The sequence below is a fragment of the Cavia porcellus genome, unplaced genomic scaffold, assembly GCF_034190915.1.
Source record: "Cavia porcellus strain 051 isolate PalLab524CR breed Dunkin Hartley unplaced genomic scaffold, mCavPor4.1 scaffold_9, whole genome shotgun sequence".
Classification (NCBI taxonomy): domain Eukaryota; kingdom Metazoa; phylum Chordata; class Mammalia; order Rodentia; family Caviidae; genus Cavia; species Cavia porcellus.
The window spans coordinates 79,852,405-79,875,613 of NW_026947492.1; the positions used below are offsets into that span (position 1 = coordinate 79,852,405).

General features: G+C 39.8%; 1 protein-coding gene across 2 annotated transcripts in view; it reads right to left on the bottom strand.

Moving 5' to 3' along the window:
• Ano3 (anoctamin 3) overlaps positions 1 to 23,209 on the bottom strand; it is a 352,737-nt gene that overhangs the window by 172,599 nt on the left and 156,929 nt on the right. For both annotated transcript variants that reach the window (XM_013147269.3, XM_003464998.5), the window contains exons 2-3: positions 4,671 to 4,865; positions 3,469 to 3,540 (exon numbers count right to left, since the gene is read on the bottom strand). In XM_013147269.3, coding sequence (XP_013002723.2) covers positions 3,469 to 3,540; positions 4,671 to 4,863 — 265 coding nt within the window. In that variant the 5' untranslated portion in view covers positions 4,864 to 4,865. The remainder of the gene's footprint in view (positions 1 to 3,468; positions 3,541 to 4,670; positions 4,866 to 23,209) is intronic.

A 23,209-nucleotide genomic window follows, 5' to 3' on the forward strand; every position in this document is an offset into this window, starting at 1 on the left:
GCACCCTTTCCCGTCTCAGTCCAAGCCTGACACCTACTCATGTCTCACAGAACTCGTGTTCTGGGTATCATGAGCCACTTTTCACCCCAGCGTTCTGTGCTCGCTGTGTGACACAGTGAGAAACCCAGGGAACATGGTTTTTGGGGGTTCGAATCTGCTCCACGTTGGCAAGTTATGTAGCTCTGGGTGAGTTAGTCCATCTCTGGAGGACTCAGTGTGTTCTCACCTGTAGTCTGCTAACAGTACCTCCCCTAAAGGGTCAGTATGAGAATCTGGTGAGAATTTGGTGGAATTTGGTGTGAAATACAAGCGAAACGAGTTAGTAATAAAACAACGAACACATACTTGTTGAATCTCTGTGATGTAGGAGCTGCAATGAATTTATCCTTTTTAATTTAGTTCAAAAATCCTACAAGGGTGCATCATTGGTTCTAACTTAAATAAGATCCCTGGAGCTCAGAGAGGTTAAGTAACAGGCCAGTCATACAGCTGGTTCTAGGTGCAAGGTTGCAGACTGAGCAGTGCTGGCTGGGAAACAGCATTTCATCCACGATATATACACATTGTGTCAGGCAGCCTCAGGAAACTTCTGCTCTGAGTCAGTACACAGTCTGTGCTGTACACTCATTTTGAACAATGAAACCTATCACTTCCCAATGCAGCATCCACTCCATGCAGTTAGTGTTGTCATAGCAGTAAGATTCTCATGGAGCAGCTCAAAGTAGTTCATAGTAAAGAAGAAAACGCACTTATTACATGCAATCTTTTAGGTATCAGAGCCTTTGGTACTTGGAGATGGCTGTGCAATATTCAACTCAGGGTTAGAGCTGACATTCTGCATGGAACACACAAAATGATAAATATATTGGCTTTGCATTTAGAAGATAAAATATATTAATAAAACTTCATGAATTATTTAATTACAATCTTGTTATATCTGACTTCATTTTGCTTGGTCTCTTCTTAAAGATGATGACAATATTCATATTATGAATATGAAGATATCTCCAAAAATATATCCTAGCCAGGTGTTAGATGTGGAAGGATTTCTGGGATGCTTGATGTTACTGTAGTATCCTTGCACTAATGGTCACTCACATGCATTTCAATCTCTTGAGAAGCCAGGAAATCTCCCTAATATGAGTGAATATTACACGATATTGGATGATGCTGAAATACTGAGTGGAAGGTACAATACTTAGGGAGATGCACGTATGCCCCCTATCATCGAATAATTGGAGACATGGGGAAATGATGAGCAAAGAATTGTGGCATTTGGTCATTCAGTTATGCTGAACATTTAGAAAGATACTGCCTTTGTCACTAAATGTCCAAAAATATGATTTATGCAATTTAAATAAAAGGCTCATATGATTACAGCAATTGTTAGTTATTATCCACTACTCATGTGCAAAAATGATTGGTGAAACACACCATGGAAACTTTTCCAGTTGTATGCATATATTAGACAAATAAAAGGAGATATTTTGGCTTTGTTTTTTTTCTTTCTTTTTTTAAGTTTTTCCTTTGTCTTTTTGAGACCGGGTCTTGCTATGCGGTTCAAGCTGGCCTTATCCTCACTTGGTAGTACAGGGTGGTCTCCAACTTGCAATGATCTTCCTGTCTCAGCCACCTAAGTGCTGAGATTAAAGGGTGTAGCAACACACCTGGTTTAGATTTTGTTTTCTTCCCAGAAAATAAGTGAAGAAAGCAACTTCCTTCAGAATTAATTCCTGTAAGAAAGATCTTTGCATTCTGATACAATATGTTTGTACTGATAAAATGTTCTTTTGATGTTGTATACAAAATGAACATTTCGGAGGCTTTAATAAGAAGACTTAATAAGCCAGGCCGTTTCTATGCCACACACACACACGCACACACACACACACACACACACACACACCTATACACACACATGAAATACAGAACAAATTTGTAGTCATTTAGAATGTTGTTCTAAGTAACACAATTTATGGCTTTAAAAACAGTTAAAATATCTTAATAGTAATTACTCACTAGAAAAACAAGATTTAATCTTTAGGTTAGAAATTCTTAATCTTAGGATATCCTCTACTTATTCAGTGAACAGTAAAAAGTGTAGATACTCCATCCATTCCCTAGACAAATTAAAACTGACTCTCGATATAGGACAGGAAACTTTGAGAGCTCTCAAGAGGTATAAATGTGTATGCAGGACTGAGCTCATCTGACTTTTGGCAATGGAGCATGAATTGTTTTTAGTACTAAAACTTAAGGCTTAATTTCTGCTGGTTGTAAATAAATTCACTGTGGATTTACAAAATAAATGTTTAATCAAATGAGTATCACTTCTTGATTTATTCTGGCTTTATGTTTGTTGTCACTGATTGTGTCAACCTGACCACAGTAAGAAATGCCAAGCAGTTTAGTACAGCCAAATTCTGGGTGTGTCTGTGGATGAGTGATGTACAGGTCAGCAAACTGGAAGGGGAAGACCCGCCCTAGTTGTGGGTGGTACCAACCAATAGGATTGTAACCTGGGGGGTATAAAAAGGGTACTGAAGCAGGAAGTGTAGCCATTTTGAAGGTTCCAGTCTTCCTGAGTAGGATGTTGGGCTCCAGGCCTCTTCTGTTACAGATTCATACTGATGCTTCTCCATGGAGCTTCCAGGCTTCTGACCTCAGACTGGCACTGAAGTCTTGATCCCACTTGTCCTGGAGCTTTCACCTGCTTCTGTTTCCATCTTTTTCAAAGCAGCTTCTGGACTCTTTGGTTCTCCAGCACACAGAAGGTCAATGTGGTTTCTCCTGCCTCTGATCCTGTGAGCCTGCCTAATATATTCCTTGCATAATCATCCAGATACTTTCCATTAATTCAGTTCCTCCAACTAACTCTAAAGCAATGTTATTTTTATTTCATTTATTAAAAAGGAAAAGTCCCAGTTCAAAGTCATTGCTCCGGAGAAAGGTCAGCAGGCAAAAGCTTTACTGTGTATCTTCCTCAACAGAAGCAAATCTCATGTGATAACATCACAAGGCAAAGAGGAGATGGAATAAACTGTCACTTGACAGTGATAATAAGAAATATTAATAAACAGTAAATAAAATTTGTATTATTTACAAACAGAGGGTTGGGGTAGAGTCTCAGTATTATCTTCATTGCACATTCTGAGTACCAAAATTTTCTAAATATAGCTATATAAATATGAATATACTTATTCACATATAATTAAAAAGAATTTCTAAGATGGTAACAAACATGTTTTGTTATAAGACTGTTGTTCATTACAAATCCTCTTGTATTATTTGAATTTCAAAATGGGCAATACTTTAATAATAATTGTAAACTCAGAATACTATAATCACAGCAAATGTTAATAATTAAACTTAATTTTTTTTTTCTTAAAAAAATGCTCCAGGTTTCGAGAACACAGCTTACCTTTGCAGAGAGGGAAAGGAAATGGAAAATATTGAAAATCAACTCACCCAAGCAGAAATCACTGAGATCAGCAAAGGAACATTTGAGCAAAGATTCTTTGTTATTCTCCTCAGGGTTAACTGAAAAACAAAATTATAAACTTTGCAGTTTTGGGAAATTAAATCCTAAAAACAAGAATTACTTTTGTATAATGTGAATGTGGTGGCCAAACATGAAGAAATATTTTAAGTGAATGAGTTGAAATTAGTGACACAAAAGTTACTCTCAATAAGGGAAATGTTTTAATTCCTTTATCCTGTTGAGCAGTTACCACCACCCTTACTGAACATGGCTATAAGTTATCTAAAATATACAGAGATTTTGCCATGTCACTGAAAAGGTAATTTTCACATTAACTAGGGGAAGAAGGAACAGAAGGTCTCAGAAGGGAATACACTCCTGTAGGGCAAAAGCTGGAAAAGAAAGGGGAAGGAGGCCCCAGCCTACCCACCAAATGACAGGGACCAAGCAGAGGTCACACGGGACTCTCGATTTTAAGCTGCCTACGGCTTCCTGGTTTGTTTGATGAGCAGATACTTGTAGCAGTGTGCGTCCTATCGTTCCCAAAATTCTCTCTCTCTCTCTCTCTCTCTCTCTCTCTCTCTCTCTCCTCTTTCTTTCTTTCTTTCTTTCTTTCTTTCTTTCTTTCTTTCTTTCTTTCTTTCTTTCTTTCTTTCTTTCTTTCTTTCTTTTTCTGGATATAGCATCTAATTGGTATGTACCCAGATTTCAACCTTAGCATGACAACGCTTTTTGACAACACCAGTTCCTGTTCATGCACCTAAACCTTCACTGTTGCACAAATATTTTCGGTTTTTCATTTGAGGACACTGAACTCTTTATAGCTGGTATCTTTTACATGAACACTGGTCGTAAGTTCTCACCAGGAGTGACCTTTCCTAACCACAGAGCTGGAGGCAGTGGCCCCGAGCTGATGACTTGGGAGCGATGCCTGTCTTCCACTGCCAAGAGCAGGGGCTGGTGTAGGAGCCCAGAGGACCACCCACCAGCAGGGTAAGGGAGGAAGAACAATGCACTGGGCCCGCAGATGGGCTCCAGTCCAGCTGTCCAAGTGCTGGTCTGCTTCCAGTGGCAGACTCCTTCCTGTGGGGTTCCCTCAGTGCCAGGAAAATGGGAAAAAGAAGGAGAGCAATGCGACGGACACACGCTTTGCACGTTCACAAGAAAATGAGAACTATTGTTCACTCACCTTGCTCTGTTTTGTCGGCAGAGATTAAGGTGACCGAGGTGGGAGCCTGAGAGTCACTCTCGGTGGACTGGAAGAGGGAGGGAGATTGGCACAAGCTGTGAGGGTGAGCATGGCTCTGGGTAAGGCAAGGCAGGGATCTCCGAGAGGGTTTCAGCGGAGTTTCTTTTGTTATTTCACTTTTGCTTATGTTCATACCTGCAAACCGCAAAAGGCAAGAGTTAGCAGTCAGAAGCAATGAGCAGAGGTCAAGCAACCATTTCACTCCGCTGATAGCACCCTTGGACTGCACTTCTACAAAGCACTGCCTGCCTTTCAGATCCCAGTTGGTTTTGTCTCTGTTTTTTTTTTTTTTTTTTTTTTTTCCTGCCAGCGTGAGGTTTCCCTCCAGCAGTTCTGAGGGATAAATAGCTACTTTTCTAGTTTGAGCTTTGATGATTTTTTTTAAAGGTTTGTTGCAGGGAAAAAGTAAATAGATATTTGGGTATTTATGAGAGAAATGATTTGAATTGTCTTTGGATAAACTGAGACTTGAGTTTTTAAGCAGCAGATAAATAAAACCTAGTGCATTCAAGTTACTATTATTAAAACATATTTCCGTCCACAATCTCACCCAAAGTCCACCTCCGACCAAGGGGCCCGCTGCGGTGGGCTGTCTGCAGTGAGGTCACTCTGCTGTCTCCCACCATCTCCCCACAAGCACCATAACTCAGATCAAACATCCAAGGTGGAGAAGGTAGTAGCCACCCTACTCCAGACTGACTTTTGCTTTCATTCTTTTTCAGTCGTCCTTTCTCAAACAAAATTACCTGCAAATTCCTGTCTCTGGGCTTCCTTCAACTCTCCCTTACAGCTCTCACTTTCAATGCCCACTTCCAGGTTATTTCTCACTCTCTGTAGCATGTGTAGCCCCAAGGTCACATCTCCCTGACATCCTCACCACACATTCTCCTTGTCTCACTGTTGGGTTCTGTATGCCTGCCTGGGAGGTGAGCTCCACCAGGGCACTGACCTTTCCTCCTTTTGTCTTTGTCTTGGCTTGGTTCACTCGGAAGATCTCACTGGATGTTGGAAGAGTGCGATATTCACCTCTGCCCATGGCACAGCAAGCTCACCTTTCCTCTTTTCACTGTCTCCACTGCCCACTGCTTGTGCCTGGGCCTCTCTAGATGGTGTTTCAAAAATATCTGTGAAATAAGAATTTGGTGGGGAATCTAGGGCCCTTCATTAACCTTATTTCCTCAGCGAGATTTATAGCTTGATCTGCTAATCAAGGGAACCAAGTCACCAATGTGAATTCAGAGCTAGGAATTGCTTTTCAGGAAAATGATTGCCACAATTCCCCATTTCCCTTCACCTGCATGGATGATAACTTTTTTTTTAAACAAATAATCTTGATCCTGAATTACTGTCTATGAAGTTTCTGATGGACACTTAATTAACATGTCTCCTAAGCAGCTGGGTATTTATGCTGTGTGCTCCATGTATGAAAATAAAACGAAACAAAACAAAAGGTTAAATTCTCTTACTTCAATGAGGCAGACCTGACCATATCTGGACCCCATTTACAGCAGCTTTTAGGCTTCGTAACAAATAGGATGAAGAAACTCATTATGATCCAGTGTCCAGTCCCAGGCAGGCTCTGTGCTTGTTGGATTGATCTACTGGAACTGTCTGTGTGTTTATAATGTACAAGCATGTGCACAAAATAGTTTCTTACACTCTTGGCCATGTGCAATGTGTCACATGTCACACTAGCCCACCTAATATGTCTTAGACAGTTTCCCATCTCAATCCATATCAACCAACTTAAAATTTGCAACTACTACAAAGTGTTCCAGAGTGTGGGTAAACCGTTACTTATTTGAACATTCCACTGTCAATGGATATTTAGAAAATTTTAATAATTCTGTTTTAAAAGAACATTGTTTGAATATCCCTATAGATGTCTGTTGCCCAAACATTATTTCTTTAGGAGGAAATACTTAGATGTAGAACGTCTAGGTGGAAGGGCATGAATGTTGGTCATTTGAGTGGAAATTGCCAAACTGTCCTTTCCAAAGCTTCGTTTTTTCACACTTCTAGGGATAGCACAGGATTGCATCCAATTTCTTACCCCTCGGCCAATCCTACAGAGCATCAGCTGTTTTAACTTTGAACAAAATAACAAACAAAAATAAAAACAAAAATTCCTTATTGTTTTCATTTTTATTCATAGATTGAGCATGTGTTTCCTACCAATTGTAATGCTTATGTGGAGACTGAATTCAAGGCTTTTACACTGAGCTCCTTCCCAAGCTCTTTTTAATCTTTATTTTGAGACATACTCTAAGTTGCACATGCTGTCTCTAATTTGTGATACTCATGCCTCAAGCATCTAGAGTCCTGGGATTACAATATATTGGTAGACTTTTGATTTATAGGTTCTCTAAATACCTACAATGTTTTATTTACTTTACTTATATGTCTGTTTCATTTATTGTATAATAACGAAGGTGCAAATATTGTGATTTCTATTTACTATGGGGAAATCAGACTAGAATGGAAAAAATAACACGCCCTAAGTCACAAAGTGATCACAAGGGGCGTGTATATTCCCAAGCATTTTCCAGCGCCAGAGTTGCCCAATCATGGGGCATCCACAGATTAATTCACAAATCCCTGGGACGCTATCTTCACTTCAACATTCACCGACACTTCGAGAACACTCAGCAAAGCCTTGTCAAGAGAAAACACAAACAGAACAGCACAGCCACAGGTGCCCCAGCCTCCAGCCACTCAGTGTTCACTCACGTGACTTGCTTGTTCTCTACATAAAAGAGAATTTCAGACATAGTTCATAAAAGGGGAGAAGGACTGCGCTAACTCTAAGCATACTGAACATCGGTGAGATGGAATTTAGGCCTTGCACTTCACTTGTCTTAATTTTGCTTTTGAGATGGAGAAGAATCAGGGCCATCATCACCCTGGGGAGAGACAAAACCGAGCAAAGCTGCTGTTATTTGCAATCATCATTTTTTATTGCCAGATGGAATTTGCTGAACTTCACTTGTGTTATTGTTGTCAATAATTTTTAGGAATATAATTTTGTAGACATTTAAGGAATATGTTCTACATTTCTAAGGAGTTTTCCAAACACAAGAATTCAAATATATCAAGGCACATGCCCTGTGAGAAGACAGAAGTGTTGGAAAAGAAACAATGGCATTTTTTGAAGTTGCTTCTTCTGAAAGAAGACAAAGCCGAGGAGGTGAACTATAGATAAACCAGTGGGATGCCGTCCTTCTGCTCTCCAGATACTTGTCTCTCTCATTTGTATGGTGATTCTCTGTGTTCAAATCAAATGCAAACTGGAGGGGACAGTGGGGGAGAAGTGAGGTGACTGAGACTCACCCACACCTCTTAGCTTTGGGGACTGTCAGTGCAAGGAGACACCTATTTTTTCTAATTAAGCTTAATTCCTTTTATTTGTGTATTTTAAGTATGTATAACAATCACATTCATCATAGTGAATTTTTACATGTACATAATGTATCTTAATTCTTCTCTTCCTATTTCCTCCTTTTCTTTCAACCTTTCTTCCCTTCTTTATGAAAGCTTGTTTTCATTTTCCCCTGCTATTCTTTAGTATTTCTTTTGCCTTCCTTCTTTTGCCTCTCCTCTTCATTTATTCCCCTTCCTATTTGAACATTTTCTTTCCACTTTCAATACCTCTTATACATTTTGGTTTTTATTTATACTTTCTGTTTCTCACAACAAAGAAACAATGTGATATTTACATATGAATGTCCAATTTATCTCCTTTAAAAGTAGGACCTCAAGGTGCATCCATTTACCTAGGAAATACCTCAGAAACTGGCATCTGAATTCAAAAATGGGCATCTGAAGTGAATGGACACTTCTCGGACAAAAAGTACAAACAGCAAGTAGAAATATGAAAAGAGGTTCAATCTCCCTGGTCACTCGAGAGATGCAAATCAAAACAGCACCAAGATTCCATCTCATCCCAGAAAGAATATTATCAAGAAATTGATGGACAACAAATGTTGGCAAGGGTGCAAGGAAAAAGGAACTCTTCTCCACTGTTGGTGGGAGTGTAGACTGGTGCAACCACCGTGGAAATCAGTGTGGAGATTCTTGCAAAAACTAAAGTAGGGTTTGTATTTGACTATTCCTCTTCTTGATGTCTTCCCAAAAGAATTAAAAACATCATACCACAGTGATATATGTACTCCCATGGGTGGAGTGGGACAGTTTGCAATACTAAACCTTGGAAACAGCCCAAATGCCCATCAGTAGATGAATGGGAAAAGATGTGGTATTTTCATACAATGGAATGCTGCTTTGCTGTAAGGAAATACCTGCTTTGAAAAGGAACTGTCAAAGGTATACTGAATTTTTAAATCACATAATTCCCTCTAGGGGATGAGCAATCAATGTTTTCTATACCTAATACCGATCTCTCTGGGTAAGTTTATATGCCAACAACTTGCTTGTGATACAGTCTGACATTTCCTTTTATTTAAGAGATACTGGCATATTTTTCAGCCCAAGCTGAGTGTAGTCTTTTACCCCAGCAGAACACGTGTTTGGAAGATTCAGTGTTCGTGGGTAGCGGTGAGAGCAGCTGCATGAGTGGAAGACAGGGGCAGCCAGTGGAAAGGACTTTGGACTGGGAGTGAAATGACCTCAGCACACCCTGGGCCATGGGGTCTGGACCCCTGAGAAACAGTCTCAGCACATTCTCTATAATAATACACAATTCACGTTCAGCCACAATCCGCTATGCAGCTTCAAAATGCAGCAAAGCTCACATCTCCCTTTATTTTGATACTTAGACACAAAAGGTTTAAACAATCCTTGTACAAAGGGCCATTTGTTGGTGAATATTTCTTACACAGTGCTATGATATGAGATGCACTGAACTATACTTGTCAGGGCTGTTAATGATTTTTGTTACTTGATTCATGCATGTGTTCACTTATTCACTTGACAGAGAACATTTGAGAACTGGATGTCTGCAGGAACTCTGCTAACAGCAGGCCTTTGGTGGAGAGCAAAGCAGGCATGTAGTTCCTACCCTTAATGGCCATATACTCTGGTAGACAGACATTTCCATAAATATACATATATATATATATATATATATATATATATATATATATATATATGTTATATATGATACATACACATTAATACCAATAAAATGCAAAGGTTGAGACATTATAGAATACAGGCTGTGTTTTCTAATGGAGAATAATAAAGGGGACTCAACTATAAGAAAAGCTAGAAAGCAATAAAATGAATAAAAAGACATGCATGTGTGCACATGGAGGGGTGGCTTTAAGCCAAATTAATCACATGTATGAAGAGCTACGAGATAGGAAAGACTGCAATTTACTTACAGAGTTCAGAAAAATCTGAAGTTCAGTAAGTGAGAGAAGCAGGGACCTCTTGCTGAGGTCAAAGTAAAGAGTAAGTGTTTGTTGCTGCTTTGGGGGAAATTATTGATATATGTATATATTTTTTAAAAGAAATTCATGTCTTCTGTATTTTTTCTTGAATAACTGCATTTGTGCAAAACTCACAAAAATGTTTCTTAAACAATGTCCACATCATAGATGGGAAATCAAGTTGTGGGAGGTTAAGAAATTTCTTTATTCAAGATCGTAAATTTAACAGAAATGAACTTTAGAAGTACAGGCATTGGATCTGAAAGCCCAAAATCTGTTCCATATGCCACACGGCTCCTCATGCCCACAGTGCTGGCTGGCTCATTATTGCAATTCATCTGGTACAAATACCTCATGAATTTTCAGCAGAGAGATCTGTATATAGCACCCTAGACCTAAAGAAGAGTCCCCAAACTATAATGCTACATGTACAAGCTTAGCAAATTGGGGAATGTATTTTCCTGGAAAATGACTGAATTACACTTGATTAACATAAAAAGAAGATATCTACCCATGTAACAAATTATTATTTCTTGTACTGATCTTTAAAACAACAGATGCAAGATCTGGAGCTGGATCACAATAATAGAGTGCTTGCCTACCATGCTTTAACAGTGTTTGTAGCTGAATAATTTAAAAGAAATTTTAATTCTTATTTTTCAAAGACTAATTTTCACTCACTCGTTTGTTCTAGTGTTTCTCCAAAGAGCCCTTGAGTTCTTCCCACAAGTCGGCCCTGACTTTCTGTTAGGAAGAAGGCATTGATCATTCTCAGAGGAAAGCAAATATGCAAGCCAGCCGTGCAAAGTCAGTATCCACAGGGACCCTGTTCATGGTGAAACCGGCCACAAGGGAGCTCAGGACTGGGTGGGATCAGTGTAGCCGTAACAAGGCTGACTGGATCCTGACATTCACCTTTAGCTCTTATTTATAGCTCTTGGGTTTAGCAAATTTTCTTTTCTTTGTTTTATTTAAAAGAAAAAAAAAAAGACACAGAAAAGAAAGCAAAAAGCAAAAGAGACAACAACAAATCTAAAACGAAAACAGCATAGGCTTTCAAAACAAGATGAGAGCACTTTAACAATGGCTGTTATATTGCATATTGTTACCTTTAAAAGGGTTACTTAGATTCCCAGATATAGTCATGCAAAACTGATCTAATCATATGACTATTAGCTGTTTTTTCCAAGAATTAATAGAATTAGCTGTACAGTCTTCCTATTTGTCTACCTATGTATATATACAAATTTATGCCTTTTTCTTTTTCTTCCTTCTTTCTTCCTTTTCCCATTCTGGTTACTCTGCTCCTTTGAGCAGTTCCTTACCCTTTGTAGATTTTGGATCCTATCAGTTGCTTACACTAGGGAAACAATATAGTATTTACACATGTGAGTTTGAGTTATTTCACTTATGAGTATGGTCTCAAGTCACTTCCATTTACCTACAAAAGTCTCCATGCACTTTTCTTTTCTTTTCTTTTCTTTTCTTTTCTTTTCTTTCTTTCTTTCTTTCTTTCTTTCTTTCTTTCTTTCTTTCCTTTTTCTTACTTTCTTTCTTTCTTTGGTACTGGGGATCGCACTCATGACCTTGTATTTGCCAGGTAGGTGCTCATGGCACTGAGCTAAATCCCTGGCTCCTCTATGCAATCTTTCTTTATAGCTGAGCAGCACTCCATTGTATAAAAACAGACATCTTTTTTATCCATTCCTCATTTGAAGGGCATTTAGGTTGCTTCCAAGATCTGGCTATTACAAATTGTGCTGCTGTACACATGGGTGCACATATATCAGTGTGATAAGATGTTTTCAGTTCTTGTGGGGAAGTGCCCAGTTGTGGGATAGCTGGGTCAAATGGAAGCTCTAATCCCAGACTTTTGGGAAGCAAATTTTCTTCATAGGCGTATGCAGGAAAGGTAAGAAAGCCCCCTGGAAACACTCCTTAAACCTACTCCAGTTCAGAGCAGCAGTTTAATCCATTTCTTAGAGAAAGAACAAACAAAGCGAAGGGAAACAGATATCCTCCCAACCGGTTTTCCTTCCGTGAATCTCTAACGTGGAGCTTCCTCATTTCCTGAGCTCTCAAATGTTCCAGGCGAGCCTACGGACACCCGTGTGACCTCGCGGAGAGTGTCCAGTGTGGTGCTGTCCCGTGGACGCGGCTTCTTGGTGACAACCATGTGCACGCGGTCGCCCTGGAGCTCTGCACTCCCTGTGCGTGGCCCCACAGCATCCCCTCCCACAGAGCATCGGGCCTCCTGCCCTCTCTGTTCCCACATGGCATTTCTCTTCCCATGAATTCACCATATGCCTGACCACACGAGGCACATTCCCACTCAGGTGAGGCCCTGAAAAGAGCCCGCAGGGTCACCACTCCGGGGTTCAAGGATAACCTGCAGACCCACAGGACAGGTGTCCTTTCCTCCAGTGGAGCACGTTTTGCTAAAGCAACATTGGGACAGCTTTCAGTTACTCCAAGAGTGCCCTGCAGCTGTGCCCATGTCTAACGGAATCTGCAGAAATAATAGAGACAGGTGGTTGTAAATAAAATACCCTAGCAAGGCACTCATGTGACCCGTGGCTGAAGAGGGATACAGGTTCATACACACTGCTTGCATACTGACCCGGAGGTCTGCACCGGGAAACAGAGTCTTTGGAAATTTTACAGAGAAAACTGAGGAGCCTTGGAAAACAAGCCATTCTTCTTGCTCCCTAGAACACATTTTTCAGAAGATGTATTCACTTGGTGAACTTCCCCTTCAAAAATTAAACTTCTTGGCTGGGAGTTTAGCTCAGCAGCATAAGCGCCAGACATACAAGCGTGAGGTCCTGAGTTCAGTTCCCAGTACAAAATAAATAAAACTCACACTAAGGACTTGTGTACAAAAATTGTTTAGCATTTCTTATCATAATCCATTTAGAAAAGACTGACAAGATAATTGTTTGAAGGAACGAGGATATTTTTAGGTAATAACTTGATATCGTGGCCCAACACATTTTAAACTGTGTCCACCTAAAGGAAATGTCTTAAAAATTTACTTTATGAATACATGTTTGGGGGCTGGGGATTTAGCTCAGCAGCATAAACGCCTGCCTTGCAAACAGGCAGTCGTGAGTTCGATCCCCGGTACCGATAAAAAGGAAAAAGACAAAAAAAAAAAAAAAAAAAAAAAAAAAAAATGAATACATGTTTGTCAGACATAATGGTCACACTTATCATAGGGAATCTGTACCTGCATAAAATGTATCTTAATTCCTTTTTCCCATTCTCTTCCTCTCCCTTCCACTCTTGTTTCCCTCCTGACTACAAAAGCTATTTCCATTTTTTCCTTCAATTCTCTATTTAAAATTGCTCTCCCTTGCTTTCCTCATTTCCCGTGTTCCCTTCCCCATTAGAATACATTCTTCCTGCTTCTCAGTATGTCCTCTAGTTTGCTCCTTACTTACACTTTGAGTTTCTCATACTGCAAGAGAAAAAAAAAGTGATATTTAAACTCGTGTGTTTGAATTTTTTCACGTAAGCTTATGATCTTGAGATGTATCAGTTTACCTAAAAATACTCTTCTTCATGGCCCATTAATACTTCGTTACATTTAAATACCACATTTCCTTCTCTGCTCAGCTGCTGACGGGCTTACGAGCCGTGCCGAGATGCAGCTATTATGAACTGTGGTGCTATACCCACGGGTGTACGTGGACCGCTGTGGCGTGATGACCTTAACTCTCTTGGGAAGACATCTACAAGGGAGCAGCTGAGTCAGTCAGAAGGGAAATTTTTAAAACAAAAAGTACAAACAACATGGGGAGTGTGAATCTGTCATCTTGGTACTCCGGAAGGCTGAGGCAGGAGGATTGTGTGTTGAAGCCAAGCCTGGCAAATTTATTGGGTTAATAAGACTCTTGTCTTAAAATATAAACTAAAAGGGGCTGGGGTGCAGCTCAGTGGGGAGGCTCTGGGCTCTGTCCAAGTACCTCACCCACGTGAGTGGGCAGCATCTTGGGAAGCTGTTTACTTTTATAAAATTCAACACTTTTCTCTGTTGGTAGCTGGAGTCAACGCATATTTATTTATGTAATAATCACCGGGGAAAGTTTCTAATGTGTCCTCCTCAGTAAAATTACTGTAGCTCTGTCTTGTTTGAAAGAACATTCCTGATTTATTACTTGAGTTTTTTGGTGGAAGTCATTTTGAGTGAGAAAATCAGCATTTTGAGTGTGCCCCTATTGCCGGGTGCATCCATATATAATCAGTGTTTCTTACATTAGTCCTACTAGGACCTGTTCATTTTTCAAGGTAAAAAAATCCCAAGACCCAAAAGACTCAAGGAATTTGTCCAGGTCTCACATGCGGTGAGTACTGGGGCCTGAGACAAACCAGGTCCCTGAGATTTCACAGCCTCTGGTCTCAGCAAGATAACAGGCTGCTTCTTTACTTAGCTGGAAATTTCTGTTACAGTAATTTGTGCCTCACTCACTTTTAATTTCATGATTTTGAATATGAAAAAAAAAGATATTACTACCAAACCTCCTAGGCTCAGAAGGGCCAGCTGAGAGTACTTGAGGATGAGGTGGCTAAGGCTGTGTCCTGGATTTGCAGAATCCAATAAACATCAGTAATGCTCCTTGCAATTAAGAAGGGACAGAAACCTGTATCACTCTTAGGTGTGAGGGCACAAGATGCAGCCCTGGAGACAATTGCAGGTGGCAGAAAGAAATACAGCAGAACCTATATGCTTAGGTAGGTGAGTGCAGACACAAAGAAACTGTAGACTGACAAGAAGGAGTTTGAAGAAAAACTGTCCCTAACTCTGTTTTGTCAGCATCAGACCTCTGCTGAAGGGCCCTGCTAGGTAAACCTAAATAGGAGCTAAAGATCATTGGAACACTAAATTTTCGCAGTTGTCACAGCTCCTGGATATTGGCTATCTGTGGCATATAGCAAAATACAAATGAAACCTGCAGGTGGATGATGAGAGACTCTTCCACTGTAACCCATGGGAGCAGAAAGTAACATATGCACTTTTGCCAACAGAGAATAAAATTCAAGATTGTCCCCCCTGTGCCTCGCTACCCAAGTACTCGAGATCACTTGTTACCTACGGGTAAATGTGGTGAAGCTAAATGGCCTTTATGTACTTTAAGCTTGCTTGCTCTATGTAAGACCATCTGCAGGACCCAAAAGCAACCCAGGCATATTCAGGCCTTAAACAACGGCGCGCTTTGCAAAATGAAAATTGATCTCATTCCATTGCAGTGCATTAGGAGGCATAAAAAAGGTCTCTGCTAAGCTTAATGGAAGACAAAAGACTGAACACAAAGTACACATTAATGAAGGGGTCTGCCAGTAAACAAAGGTAAGCTTTAAAAGCCGTGAAAGTGGAACGAGGGTCCTCGATTTTATCTTGATTTTTGAGCACTGTTCCTTAACATGCACCAATTACCCAGGACTTTCCGTGTCCCGCTGTTTTCTCTTGGAAGGCTTTGTTTCTTCAGGGCTCAGTTAAGTCACACACAAATATTGTTTGACATTGTTAAAATCTTTCTCTTACTGTAGAAAACATCCCATGAGAAACCACACACTCATCCTGAATAGCCTCCTTATCCTTGCTGGTGTCTTCTTTTAGCAGCACGTACTTTGCTTTAGTAGAATTTTTCATGTTTGCATTTACATGATAGATTATTGTGTAACATATGGTCTCTCTAGTTGTGGGCAAGATTCATTTTAGTCTTATTCACCATACAAATTCAGTACCTGGCACTGGGTCAGCACATATGGTAACTAGACAAATATCTACCAAATGGAAGATTGAAAGAAGAGCCTACGAATTAATTCAAAAGTGAACTCAGCATCCTGACAAGTATCTTAGCAATACCTGGTGCACATACTCTCCAGACAGGAAGACTGTAGAAATGTTCATAACAGAGACAGCTTCTTGACTCTGTAAAGTCTAGAATCTCAATCCAAACACAAGCTACTTACCCTTCACTATGCACTCTGCTGAAATTTGAATGCTCCTTTAAGTCATCTCTTGTAAAAATGTTTTAAATACAAGTGGATTTTTGTTTAAACTAAATGTTCATTTGATCATATCATAAATAAGATGGAAATATTATCATTACAAGAAGGATAATCTACTTATTGATTTAAGCTACTCCAAATGGTATCCCCTCAACCACGACTGCCGTTCATTTTCCTGCTTCTTTCCTAAGCGTCACATGGGTTTATGTGGGAGGACTCAAACTTGGATTTGTGGACTTCCTTTGTTTGCAAGAGGGTCTTTTTAAATGACACAGTATGAAAAAGTGGAGACAATAGGTAAATCCATAGCAGGAATCATTCCCACTAAGTTTCAACTTGGTCAAGTTCATAAGGGCATTCAAAATAGTGCATTTTTAAAATGCCTAGTAGGTCACCTACTGACTGCATATAGTTTTTATTTTGCTTATCTCTGTCATGAAAATTTATTTTTCTTAAAAAATGAGTCTTCAACTCCTATAAAGGCTTCTGTGTTTCCTTAGAACGTATGATTTACCACATTTCCTGGCTAGTGTGACCATTTCAGGGTTTCGCGTAGTCATGTCGTGTCTTTCTGTGAGAAATGAACTTCCTCAGGGCAGGAAACAGCCACATTCGGTTCTGACATCCTAGGTTTTTGCTCATCTTGTCCTCTCAGGGGACATGGATGGATGGATGTACAGGGTGGACAGTTTCACTAGTGTGCATTGCCAGGTAATTTCTTTATCATTTGAATTTTTTGGAGTGCTCTTGTTTTTCCTCATTTTTAAATGTTTTAATGGTCTGTAGTTGTAGTCCAGAGGGATTACATTTATCATCAGGAATTTGTAAGTGTACATAACACATACTAACTCATTTAGGAAGACACTTAGAAGGAAGGTGGCTGGGTGGAATGAGATTTCTACTATTTCCACAGCAGTTGCCCTAGCTTACACTCCCACCCACAATGTATAAAGTTTCTTTTTATCTCACAGCCCCATCAGCATTTTTAAATTAATTTTTTGATGAGAGTCATTCTTTCTGTGTAAGAAGGAAATCCTGATGTTGCTTTAATTTTCATTTCTTTAATGGACCGAGATGTTGGACGGAAGGCAGAAAACAGAGAGAAGGAAAGATAACCCTCTTTAAGAAACAGTCCTGGGAAAACAGGTTAAACATGTTCAAAACACTGAAAACAGATGCATGGCTACCATCATGAGCTAAAATAGAACAAAATCTATTAAAGATCTTGATATTTGTTATGGGTTAAAAGCTGGTGGCCAACTTAACAACAGCTGAATTAAGTCAGCATGGTGCTGAGTGTAGGACGGTCCACCTGAGGGAAGTTGCCAGCATAAATAGAAACATGGAGAAGGAGAAGCTAGGCGTTGTGGGTTTCTCTAAGTGTTGCTGTTTTGAGCTGTTGGTTTCCCTGATGGAACTGGTCATGACTTGCTTTGCCAGTGTGAGTTCGACCATTGTTATCAGAGAGTTTGGGACCTTGTTGATGAGACTGGCTGTGGTTCAAGCTCTGGTCCTTGCATCGAGCATCACTTCCTGGCTCCAGAGGGGAAGATGTGTGCTGTTTAATCTCCAGGAGAAATTTGTCATGCTGGCTTTCTGGCATGTACTGTGCTTATCATCAGAGGAGCTCGAGACCTCCATGTCACTGAGGATGGCTGTGGTTCTTTTCAGGACAGCCCTCATCTTTATTATAAGCGTGAATTTTCAGCTCCAGCATAGAACCCTCAACCTACCAGCACAGCTCCTTCACCCCATTGGCATAGACTTTCTAGCTTCTACTGCTGACCTTTGGGCCTTTGCAGCACAGATCTGTAAAACAGACAGGCATGAGTCTTTTGTAGGCTCTAGACCTCCAGTTGAATTCATCGGAGGTGTCAGGGGCTCTGTCTTCTCTGAATTCATGTAGGACATTGCTGTGGGATCCAGGCCTTTGGCTGAATATTCTGAGTCTTTAGTATTGTGGAAAGATTTCCTGTCTTTTCTATGTTTAACTCTGGGTGACATGATAAAATAACATTATAAATTCTATGTCCTGATTCTAATTGTTCTCTGCACAACCCCTGCCTACAACAATATTAAAACAGAAACACTTTGATTTGCTAGAAGGTAAAATAAGTAAAACTCTGAAAGGTATAGTGAGTCATCAATATAGACTTTTTGAACGTAACCCAACTGCACAAGAAACGCCATCAAAATTCAGTAAATAGAACTATTTCAAACCAAAAAGCTTCTGCACAAAAGAGAAACAATCAACAGAGTGAAAAGACAGGCGACAGAAAGAGAAAAATTTGCAGCTACTAGGCGGACAGAAGACTAATATCTAAAATACATAAAGAACTCAAAAAATTAGATTCCAAGAAATAAAAGACTCAGTAAAAGTGGACAATTAAAATGAGTGGACACTTCTCAGAAAGAATGTCAGTGCTCAGTAAGTACCTGGAAAAGTTTCCTTACCTTTACAACTTGAAGAATAACACTAAACTCATAGAATTATGGGAAGACAAAGTCAATAAATGTGAAAGTGTTAGAATAATGTCCAGGTCTTAATATACACTGTGTATGTCTGCTTCATTATCACTGATAGGTGAAGTCAGTCATATATGAGACGTAACAAGATTTCAAGCCTGAAGCATAATTAAGCTGCAGGTTGAAAAGAAGAGAGAGAAAAAAGGAAGGAAAGAAAGGAAGGAAGGAGGAAAGCAAGCAAGCAAAGCTTTAGAAGCTTGTTTGTTTATTTATTTATTGGTACTGGGGATCGAACTCACAACCTCATGCTTTACTCTTGCCAGGTGAGCAGTGTGCCACTGAGCTATATCCCCAGCCCTCAAAAGCTTTTATACCATGTCATTTTTCTTTTAATACAGCAACAGTATGAAAAATGGGAATTATACCCAAGTTGGATGCAAATGGTATTACACAGATGTAAGTGTATGTTAGGTAGAGATGTGGTTTTTGTACTTGAGTTATTTCTCACACCTGACATACAGTTGGAGTTAGACAGCTTACGTTTCTACATTTTCAACATTGTCAACTCTTCCTGTGACGAAAATGGCTGGTCTAGTGTATAATCCCACACGGGCATGTCACTTTCTGAAGATCGCTGTGAGACCAGACATGTACTCACAAAACAAAACAAAACAAAACAAAACAAAACAAAACAAAACAAAACAAAACAAGCTTTTGGTGGTGGGGCTGCAACTCCATGGAGGAGCAGGGGCTTAGTATATGAGGCCCAGGATTCAGCCTCTGTCACTAAAAAATTAAAATTTAAAAAATTTAGAAATCGGTGTGTGTCCTTGAAGAAACAAAGTATAAGCATTGTGGACAGCCAAATGGCATTTGACAGAAAAAAAAAAACCTGTTAATATCAAACAGATCATAGAGAAATATACAGGATTAGCTATTCTTCTGCTTAACTTCACCAAGTCAGTGATTTAAATGTAGGCACCTGAGGCTCCTTCCAAGAATGATATTAGCAAAACAACCTAGGGTAGAATTTCAAGCCGTCACTCTTTCCATATTTTGCTTTGAGGCTCATGTGTGAACTTCATGAGAGATAAGATTGTACATTTCTTTTGAACGGGGAAAACTATCACTCATAAATTTAAACACGACCTTGAAGGACTACAGCTTTCACCTGCTGGCCCTTATTAAGTGATCCTTCTACTGTGCTAACCTGTCCTACTACTGAGGGTTAGAGGAGTCGTGTCCGAATGATGGCAGGTTTAACCACTGTGCTTAAAATTCACTGACCGAAGAACATAAGAATACAAACGTCTACCTTAAGAAAGGAAAAGCAGGTATTATTTACTCAGCAGACATAAATCAAATGACAATGTTTAAGTGTAAATTTGCGTAGCACTCTTTCTTTTCTCCCTTTCTTCTTCCTTCCACTACTTTATTTTATCCTTTTGTAAGCCCTGAATCCTTATTACGTTGTTCTCAAAGCATCTTCTTGAACTTATAAAACTGAAAACTTATGAATGCATTCTTGTCTTGCTATTTTATCTCTCTTCATTTTAATATTCTTTAAGTTTAGGTACATAAATAAATGTTTCTGAAGGATGAAACCTCTGTTCTCTCCTGGCTAAACTACTCCAGATACAGGAAATAACAAATACAAATGGAAACTTTCTAGGGAAAAACTGTCACCTTGAAACAATTAACCCAGTAGAAGCAGCATGAAAGGTGAGTCAAAGGGAGGATTGGAGAAGAAGATATCAGTAAGTGACAAAAGAATGTGTAAGTACAAGATTGTTATCTGTGAACTTGCATTTTTAAAACACGCTGCAAGGAACATTGGTACTTTCAGGAGTGACAGAAAAAACAAAGTGTTCTTAAATACTTTAAATACAAGCTTGAAAATAATGTATAGTGTCACATTAAAGGCAGTAAGAGAATCCTGCAATCAGCAAACTGGGTTATTATTTATTTCCATAGATATTTCATCATGCAACTTATTTGTAAAACTTTATAGAGTAGATCTTATGAGTACACCTGCAATTAGAACACGCCTTAGACCATGGGTCTCGCAGCACCCAAATGTGGGAAGCTCTGATCAGTCGCCGGATGTGGAGCATAAAGATCTGTGAAGTGGAGGAAACATTTCTGGAACTTTGTGATAACCCAGACACAGGACGAAGGCCTGAGATGAGCTGCCCTGCTACCGAAAAATAAAGACAGTGCTATGCATAAGCTTTACATTAAAGGTATTTAGTTAGATTATGTGATGGCTGATTTAGGTGTTGGTTTCACTGCAAACCAAGAGACCCCATGGAGACCCACTCTCATACTGCAGCCTGCTTCCTCCTATCTGCTGGCCTATGAAGGAGACTCACAGAGGGAAGCCACATTATCTCTCTGTTGGGCCACTCATCTTGAATATCAGGACACCAGGTTCTCAGGAGGTTCACCTCCGAGAGTTAACATGGGGAACACACTGGGCTCTCAGGCCTTTGGTTCTTAGCTTCCCTGGATCCGGGGTTTTCAGACCTGGGCTGAACCATGTTGCTGGCCTCACAGTGTCTCCAGCTCATGTACAGCTGGTCACATAGCTGCTCAACACCAGAATCACGTGAGCCCACTCGCCTTCCAATCAGTCAATTTCTTCCTCCCCCAGCTCCCCGGCTCTTCTATGTTTTATTGGTTCTGTCCCTTTGGAGTACTCTGACTAATGCATATTTTATTAGTATATACCTATATATCAGTGCTTATTTTAGCAGAGTGACTTTAAAAATAGTAATGAATATTGATAATACTTTCTCCAAAGCATAATTTTCAAGCTGCAAATAAATTAAATGAGAGGCTTACAATTTTGAAACTGCAGCACTGATCCAAAGATTTATTACAAGCAAGTTATTTCCAGACTAAAGCATCTCTTTATTAATGATAGTTATAAAACATCTTTTGAGTCAGTTTTTAACAATCTATCAAGTGTTGGCCAGGACCACGGATATTTCTGAAAGAGTTATAGCAGACCATAGCCACATTCATTTTCATGGTACCTTACTGAACGTTCACTAAACTCATTCCATCTTCCATTCTGGACAGAGACTTCCTCACCTTACTGAATCTGCTCAGATGAGTGCTTTTTTCTGGGTAACAAATATTTACAAGTGCTACCACTTAAGCCAGCACATATTCATTGTCTCCAATATTCCACAGGTTGGGAGACTTTGTCAAGGGCTGCTTCTGATGAACTAAACAAGAGAATATTTGAAGGAGTACCAAAAGCAATTCTCGGAGAAAGCACATTGTGTTGGAAGAGAGTAGCAGTTCACATATTAACACTCAGAGGTGAAAAACTGGAAATTAGTGGGCTTTCTGTACATTCGCCTAGGACATTTAATTTGATGGTGACAGCAACTACTGTACCGTCAAGAATTGGGAATTGGTAGGCAATTTAACAAAAATCGACAATGACTCTGATCAAAAGCACCAATCTAGAACAGATGTTTATCACAGACTGCCTAAGTCTAGCAGCTAACAGGAATTACATAAGAGTAAAGAATAAATAAATATTATTTTTTCATGTGGTATCTGATTCTCTGTTGTTTGAAAATAATAAGGATGCCTATGCGAGACAATCTGGTTCAACCAGTGTCACAAACAACTTCAAGTAGGTAGAGATATTTGCTTTAAATGATCTCTGGATAGTTTTGAAAGTTTAACCACCCCACTAATACACCATAGAGCGAATATTGGGAGAGATTGGCAATGATCTTGGTGGGATCACCATGCAGCAATCACTGGAGGAAACCTGGAAATCAGCAGTTCCTCATCTCATGATTTGTACCCGAAACACATTCTGTCTGTCTGTCCAATTTGATGACCCAAAACAGCTGTGAGGTCTTCATCAGCAGGGCAAGGCGCTTTTAGAATTTTGCCTTCCAAGCTGCCTTTTGTATGAGGTTAGCTTAAAAAGAGAACATCGTGGTCACTTCCTGAAAGGTTTACATTACACTGCACAGAGTAGGTGGTTGTCAGGCTTAGCAGTATTTGCTGCTTTTCTGACCACTACACTGGCCGCCGATAGACCTCAAAACCCAAATCAAAATGCCACAGCACTTCCTGTTGCTCAGCGCTCTGACCCAAGTCATGAAAACGAAGCCTTTGACTGAATCCCGTGCAGGTATTATTATGAAGACCTCTCACAGTATGCTCAGCATGCCTTGTGCTTCTGTGCATGCAGGGATAGATGGTATCTTGGTTACTTTGCCTGCTTCCTGGAAAAAGATACCCAAGGAGAAGAAATCTTGGGCTTAGACTAGAGTACAACATTTAAAATCTCACAGGATTGTGGCAAGCTGCAGTGTTCTAAAGTTTACACTAGTTGCAAAGAATGTGGAAGTGCAGTATTGTACAGTCTGTTCTACTCTGGGGAGCAAAAAATTGGCATTTGGGGTTTGGCTTTGCTCCATTTATCCAGAGGAAAAAACCTGTATCCTACTCTGTCCAGGAAATGAGGATTCTCTGAAGGTTCCCATGATAACACACAGCTCTATGAGGTCACTGTGCAAAATTAAACGTCTAGTCTAAGCTCGTCCAAACACATGTTCCTGGTAAAGCCGTTAA